Genomic DNA, 7,886 nt, shown 5'->3' with positions numbered 1-7,886 from the left:
GGGGGAACTTTCTGAAGCCTTAGGAGCAGCTGTAGAAATTTGGAGCCTCACACACTTCTCCAGTGTGAGCTCCTGGGAAGCCCCTTTTACCACCCTATCTCAGCACCCCCTCAACGGAGGCATCTGCCAGAAGCATGGGAGGCCTTTGGTACCTTCTTCTCCTGGCATTAGAGGATCTCCAACAGCAGAGGCGGCAGCAGCAGAACCAGGAACAGCAGGATGAGCACCAGGAGCACCAGGCTGCTGCTCACTCACCTGAAGCTGCACAGGCCAGAAGGGGCCAGCGCTTGGAAATGGCTTGAGAGCACCTTGCTGCGCTTTAGGGAGCCATGGGGACCCGTTTCTGCACTGGCAGTCCTACTCAGAAGGACTTCCATGAAGATCTGGTTTCTCTGTTCAACAGATGGCCAACGCTCCTCAAGAGATGTCATTCTCTTATCAGCACTCACCATGTTTTCCGTACCCTGGCGAGTTATCTCCTGCATGGAGGTTGCCAACCTTTCCATGGTGATGCTGCATGGATGCAGGTGTCAGAAGATGCCAACTTGCTGGGAGTCACCAGAAGAACCTTGGCATTACATCTCTAACTCCTTCCTTTACTCACCCACAGTACCATCCAGAGCCCCAGTCCTCACTGTGGAGGAGGAAGAGGCTGTGCAGCCAGACTCCTCAGAGGAAGCTCCAACCTCTGAGGGCGCAGCGTCAGCAGAAGTAAGCGCACCCAGCACCAGCGCAGACACTCACACCTCGGGGGGACCTTCGGGACATAGAGTAGTGTTGTCACCTGGTGTTTCACAGCTCACAAGTGAGCCTCAGCAGATTCTGGAGACAGGGACAGCAGTGGAGAGTCCTCGTCGGAGGGCGCAGGACTCTGCCAGCTCAGCTGAGCTGCGCTGCATGTCGACCCTCTGCCTCTGGGTCCATCCGCAAGAGAAGAGGTGATGGATCTCCATGCACAGATGCAGGAGTCTCTGGCAGGTTTTGTCTCCAGGGTCACTGCGAGTGTGGAGCGAATGGAGGAGTCCATAGCGACCATGAGCAGAGCCTTTGTGGAGTCATTGGCGCATGAACACATCACCATGGAAAGGTTGGCAACCTCCATGGAGGAGATAACTCGCCAGGGTACGGGAAACATGGTGAGTGCTCATAAGAGAATGACATCTCTTGAGGAGCGTTGGCCATCTGTTGAACAGAGAAACCAGATCTTCATGGAAGTCCTTCTAAGTAGGACTGCCAGTGCAGAAACGGGTCCCCATGGCTCCCTAAAGCGCAGCAAGGTGCTCTCAAGCCACTTCCAAGCGCTGACCCCTTCTGGCCTGTGGAGCTTCAGGTGAGTGAGCAGCAGCCTGGTGCTGATCCTGCAGTTCCTGGTTCTGCTGCTGCCGTCTCTGCTGTTGGAGATCCTCTAATGCCAGGAAGAGAAGGTACCAAAGGCCTCCCATGCTTCTGGCAGATGCCTCCATTGAGGAGGTGCTGGGTTAGAGTGGTGAAAGGGGCTTCCCAGGAGCTCACACTGGAGAAGTGTGCGAGGCTCCAACTTTCTACAGCTGCTCCTATGGCTTCAAAAAGTTCCCCCAAGCCTTGATCAACAAGGTCCTGCAGCCTGCAAATGCTGCCTATTTAAATCTCTTCAGCCCTCAGCGACCTGCTGCTGCAAGCAAGCAAACCAGCTGTTTTCACGGCAGCTCTCAGCAGCGGGGTTCCCCGCAGGCGGGTTTCAGGTGGGGAAAGCCCCAAAGTCGCAACGGCACGGGAAAATCCACTTCAACAAGCAGATAATTGCTTGTTAGTGCTCCGACGAGCAGCCCCGCCAGCGGCGGCCGGGACTGAAGCGGGGCGCGCAGAAACTGCAGTCCGAAAGTTGGACAGGGCGGGGAATCAGGCGGGGGGCGTGTCCCGACCCGCTTTTTCGCTGATTTTCGGCCCCCGGCCGCATGAAAAGCCACCCGACGGCGGCCAGAAAATCGGGGCCACAGACTCTCTCTCACACACACACAGACTCTCTCTCACACACACACAGACTCTCTCTCACACACACACATAAGAACATAGGAACATAAGAAATAGGAGCAGGAATGGGCCACTTGGCCCCTTGAGCCTGCTTTGCCATTCAATAAGATCATGGCTGATCTAGGACTCAAAGATACTTCCCAGCCCGCTCCCTGTAGCCCTTCACTTCCCTATCTTGCAAAAAATTGTCTATCTCCACTTTAAATGTATTTAATGACCCAGCCTCCACAGCTCTCTGGGGCAGAGAATTCCACAGATTTACCACCCTCTCAGAGAAGAAGTTCCTCCTCATCTCAGACCCTTTATTCTGAGACTGTGCCCCGAGTTCTAACATCCTCTCTGCATCTACCCTGTCGAGCCCCCTCAGTATCTTATATATTTCAATAAGATCACCTCTCATTCTTCTAAATTCCAATGAGTATAGGCCCAGCCTGCTCAACCTTTCCTCATAAGTCAAACCCCTCATCTCAGGAATTAACCTAGTAAATCATCTCTGAACTGCCTCCAATGCAAGTATATCCTTCCTTAAATAAGGAGACCAAAACTGTACGCAGTATTCAAGGTGTGGTCTCACCAATACCCTGTACAGTTGTAGCAGGACTTCCCTGCTTTTATACTCCAACCCCCTTGAAATAAAGGCCAACATTCTATTTGCCTTTTTGATTACTTGCTGTACCTGCATGCTTTTTGTGTTTCATGCACAAGGACCCCCAGGTCCCTCTGAACTGTAGCATTTTGTAGTCTCTCTCCACTTAAATAACAGTTTGCTTTTTTTTTTTCCTGCCAAAGTGGATAACCTTGCACATTCCTACATTATATTCCATCTGCCAAATGTTTGCCCACTCACTTAGCCTGTCTATATCCCTTTGCAGATTCTTTGAGTCCTCTGCGTAACTTGCTTTCCCACCCATCTTTGTATCATCCGCAAACTTGGCTATATTACACTCGATCCCTTCATCCAAGTCATTAATGTAGATTGTAACTAGTTGGGGCCTCAGCACCGATCCTTGTGGCACCCCACTAGTTACCGTTTGCCAACCGGAAAATGACCCATTTATCCCGACTCTCTGCTTTCTGTTGGTTAGCCAATTCTCTATCCATGCTAATATATTACCCCCAACTCCGTGAGCTCTTATCTTGTGTAGTAACTTTTTATGTGGCACCTTATCGAATGCCTTCTGGAAATCCAAATACACCACATCCACTGGCTCACCCTTGTCCACCCTGCTTCTTACATCCTCAAAGAATTCCAGCAAATTTGTTAAACATGATTTCCCTTTCCTAATGCCATGTTGACTCTGTTTGACTGCAGTATGTTTTTCTAAATGCTCTGCTAAACACACACATACACTCTCTCTCTCACACACACACGCGCACACACAGACTCTCTCACACACACACACAGACTCTCTCTCACACACACAGACTCAGGCTGGATAAAGGGGAACCAGTAGATGTAGTGTATTTGGATTTCCAGAAGGCATTCAATAAGGTGTCACATAAAAGGCTACTGCACAAGATAAGAGCGCATGGGGTTGGGGGTAATATATTGGTTTGGATAGGGGAGTGGCTAACTAACAGAAAACAGAGAGTCGGGATAAATGGGTCATTTTCCGGTTGGCAACCAGTAACTAGTGGGGTGCCACAGGGATCAGTGCTGAGGCTCTTCTATTTACAATCTACATTAATGACTTGGATGAAGGGACCGAGTGTACTGTAGCCAAATTTGCTGATGATACAAAGATAGGTGGGTTAGCAAGTTGTGAGGAGGACACAAAGGGCCAGATTTTCAGGGTGCCGTGAGGCGGGCTTTCAGGCGTGCGGGGGGCAAAAATCCCGAATTCGGGGGTCCCGACACCATCCCGCCCAAAACCCACCTCCACGTAAGTTTCAAGGGAGGCGGGTACCCGCCCCGCACTGGGACCTGCCGACCCGAGGCGGGAAGGGATTAGTGCCAATTAACTGCCTGTGAACAGGTAGTTAACAGGCAGTTTTTAGCCTAATCCCTATTTTTAGGGGTGTCGTATGGGATTCCCGATGGCTCCAAACCACGCCAGGTTAGAGCAGGCGGGCCGTTGGGTTGAAAGACTTGGAGGGGTCGCGATATCGGTGTTCAGATGAGTGATGGGTGCATGAGTGCAAAGGTAAGTGTGTTTGGTGTGTCTAAAGTGTGTAAAGAAGTTTTACTTAGCTGTACTTACCTTAACAGCCTTTCTTCCTCTAGGCGTCGGCAGTCCATCACTCAGCTAGAACTGAAAGCTGAATGGCTGCGATCTGTCAAAAGTGACAGCCTTCAGCTTTCAGTGCCGGCGAGATTTCTAACTGAGTCTGTGTAGAAGGACTCAGGTTAGAAGTCAGACTGTCAGTGTTTGACAGCTTCAAACAGCTGTGAAACACTGATATTTCATCTGTCAAAAACTCTTGACAGATGAAATTTCAGTCTGTGACGTCACCTGTTGCCGGGTGGCCCTTAATTGGCCTGCTTAGCCCGCTGGGTCAAGGTCAATCAAGGGAAAATCGCGTCGATTGGCCGGACGTCAATGGAGGCGGGACTAAAACCCGAAAGTTGTAGTCCCGCCTCCTTCCCGACAGCTTACGGAAAATCCAGCCCAAAGAGTCTGCAAAGGGATATAGAGAGGTTCAGTGTGTGGGCAAAAATTTGTCAGATGGAGTATAATGTGGGAAAATGTGAGGTTATCCACTTTGGAAGGTAGAATGAAAAAAACAAATTATTATTTTAATGGGGTGACACTAAAAATGCTGTGGTACAAAGGGATCTGGGGGGCCTAGTACATGAAACACAAAAAGTTAGCATGCAGGTACAGCAAGTAATTAGGAAGGCTAATGGAATGTTGCCCTTTATTGCAAGGGGTGTGGAGTATAAAAGTAGGGAAGTTTTGATGCAACTTTACAGGGCGCTGGTGAGACCGCACCTGGAGTATTGCGTACAGTTTTGGTTTCCACATTTAAGGAGGGATATACTTGCATTGGAGGCAGTGCAGAGAAGGTTCACTAGGTTGATTCCTGGGATGAAGGGGTTGACGTATGACGAAAGGTTGAGCCGATACTCATTGGAGTTTAGAAGAATGAGAGGTGATCTTATTGAAACATATAAGATTCTGAAGGGGCTCGACAGGGTGGATGCTGAGAGGATGTTTCCCCTCGTGGGGGAATCTAGAACTAGGGGGCATAGTTTCAGGATAAGGGGCGTCCATTTAAGACGGAGATGAGGAGGAATTTCTTCTCTCAGAGGGTCGGGAATCTTTGGAATTCTCTACCCCAGAGAGCCGTGGAGGCGGAGTCAGTGAATATATTCAAGGCGGAGATTGTCAGACATTTGAACTACAAGGGAGTCGGGGGTATGGGGAGAGAGCCATGACCTTATTGAATGGCGGAGCAGGCTCGAGGGGCCGATTGGCCTACTCCTGCTCCTGGTTCTTATGTTCTTATGTGAACTCTACTGCCTAGAAGGACAAGGGCAGCAGGCGCATGAGAACACCACCACCTCCAAGTTCCCCACCATCCTGACTTGGAAATATATCGCCGATCCTTCAGCGTTGCTGGGTCAAAATCCTGGAACTCCCTCCCTAACAGCACAGTGGGAGCACCTTCACCACACGACTGCAGCGGTTCAAGGCGGCGGCTCACCACCACCTTCTCAAGTGCAATTAGGGATGGGCAATAAATGCCGGCCTTGCCAGTGACGCCCACATCCCATGAATGAATAAAAGGAAAAGGAGAGATGGTTTGGTGAAGCGCTCTTGGATGAGCTGCTCTCCGAAAGCTCGGGCAGCGAGGGGCACTGTTGGTCGATGCCGCCCCTGCTCCTCCTGTGCTTGTTGCTGCCCAGGTGGTGGTATGGGCTGGTCCCTCATGATGGCGAGGTTGTGCAACATGCAGCAGAGAACAAATCTGGATATTCGCTCAGGGTCTACTGCCAAGCTCCTACGGAACGGTCCAGGCAGCGGAAGCGTTGCTTGAGCACGCCGATTGTTCACTTGGTGATGTTTCTGGTGGCTGCATGGCTCTCATTGTAGGCCTGCTCTGCAGCTGTGCGTGGGTTATGAGAGAACTCATGAGGCATGTCAATCACTCAACCAGTCACTCAATCACTCAATCACTCACTCAAGCACTCAATCAATCAATCAATTTTTGAATTATTCAATCAATAAATCACTCACTTAATCAATCATTCAATCAGGCAGGTACATGCAGGTGTGCCCTGGTCTGTGCAGATGTCTCTCTCTCACACACCGATTCTCTCTCTCACACACCGGCTCACTCTCTCTCTCACACACAGTCTCTCTCTCTCTCTCTCTCGCACACACACAGACTCTCTCTCTCACACACACAGACACACTCTCTCTCTCACACACACAGACACTCTCTCTCTCTCTCACACACAGAGACACTCACACTGTGTTGTCTCTCCTACCTGGGTTGATGTTTTGCTTCTGCTTCTTTCCACGCACTGGAGTGACATTTCCGTAAATGTTGTTGTGATCCATGGAGATGTGCGTGTGGAGGATTGTTCGGAGTATGAGAGACCGTGCTCTGTGCTGTGTGTGTCTAGCTGGTGATCTGTCTGTTTACAGGTGGGTGTCACTGAGGAACTATGTTCCGCTCTGTGAACACTCAGACACATGGGCCGCTGTGGTTCTGCAGCAGTTCAGGGATGTCCCACGGGAGTGGACGGGGTTCCTACTTTCGGTAGGTGTGTCTGTGTCACCTGTTTTTTTTAAATTAATTGTTTTAAGAATAAATACATAGATGCGAATATCAGCGAGAAAGGGCCTCACTGCAGAACTTTGGCAAACAGCTTTCCACCCCTCTCCTGATAGCAAGACCTGCTAAGGTGCAGCTCCCCAGCCACCAGAAAGACTTCTCTACTTTGTCCAAGTGGCCAGTTGTGTCTAGACAGTGAGTGGTAGTAGGCTATTCGACCGCAGAATGCTTTGGAACCAATCCCAATCCTGTTCCTCACCCGACACTCAGAGGGAGGGAGGGAAGGAAGGAAGGATATATAGTGTCTTTCTCATAAGAGCAGTAGCTCAGAGAGCACTTGTGCACTGAATCGGTTCACTAGTGTGCACAGACTGGCCCGAGGGCTCACACTCACACTGTTTGTTAGATACGGGACACTTTGATGCATATTATGCACACTATTCAAGAAAGGGGAGAGGGATAATCCAGGAAACTACAAGCCAGTCTGCCTAACATTGGTGGTGGGTAAGTTATCAGAGAGCCAGTGAATGGCTAAAGTCAGAGAGAGAGATTTGCCAAAGGTAAATCATGTCTGATGAACCTGATTGAATTCTCTGATGTGGTAACAGGGAAGGTTGATCAAGGTAGTGCAGTAGATGTTGTATATATGGACAGGGAAGGTTGATCAAGGTATTGCAGTAGATGCTGTATATATGGATAGGGAAGGTTGATCAAGGTATTGCAGTAGATGCTGTATATATGGACAGGGAAGGTTGATCAAGGTAGTGCAGTAGATGTATATATGGACAGGGAAGGTTGATCAAGGTATTGCAGTAGATGCTGTATATATGGACAGGGAAGGTTGATCAAGGTATTGCAGTAGATGTTGTATATATGGACAGGGAAGGTTGACCAAGGTAGTGCAGTAGATGTTGTATATATGGGCAGGGAAGGTTGACCAAGGTAGTGCAGTAGATGTTGTATATATGGACAGGGAAGGTTGATCAAGGTAGTGCAGTAGATGTTGTATATATGGACAGGGAAGGTTGATCAAGGTAATGCAGTAGATGTTGTATATATGGACAGGGAAGGTTGATCAAGGTAGTGCAGTAGATGTTGTATATATGGACAGGGAAGGTTGATCAAGGTATTGCAGTAGATGTTGTATATAT

The 7,886-nt window shown here is 49.5% G+C and overlaps 1 protein-coding gene across 1 annotated transcript in view; it reads right to left on the bottom strand.

Moving 5' to 3' along the window:
* The window catches only part of LOC147097553 (C-type lectin domain family 10 member A-like), a 139,864-nt gene extending 133,279 nt beyond the window's left edge, over positions 1-6,585 (bottom strand). Inside the window, exon 1 of the mRNA XM_085971511.1 lies at positions 6,446-6,585. Within this exon, the coding sequence (XP_085827637.1) occupies positions 6,446-6,518 (73 nt within the window). The 5' untranslated portion in view covers positions 6,519-6,585. The remainder of the gene's footprint in view (positions 1-6,445) is intronic.
* Positions 6,586-7,886: the final 1,301 nt, after the last annotated feature.

The sequence above is a fragment of the Somniosus microcephalus genome, chromosome 31 (genome assembly GCF_052327205.1).
Source record: "Somniosus microcephalus isolate GS21.2 chromosome 31, FLI_Smic_1.0, whole genome shotgun sequence".
Classification (NCBI taxonomy): Eukaryota; Metazoa; Chordata; class Chondrichthyes; order Squaliformes; family Somniosidae; genus Somniosus; species Somniosus microcephalus.
Note: the sequence above shows the minus strand (reverse complement) of the source record. Positions and strands in the feature narration are given on the sequence as shown.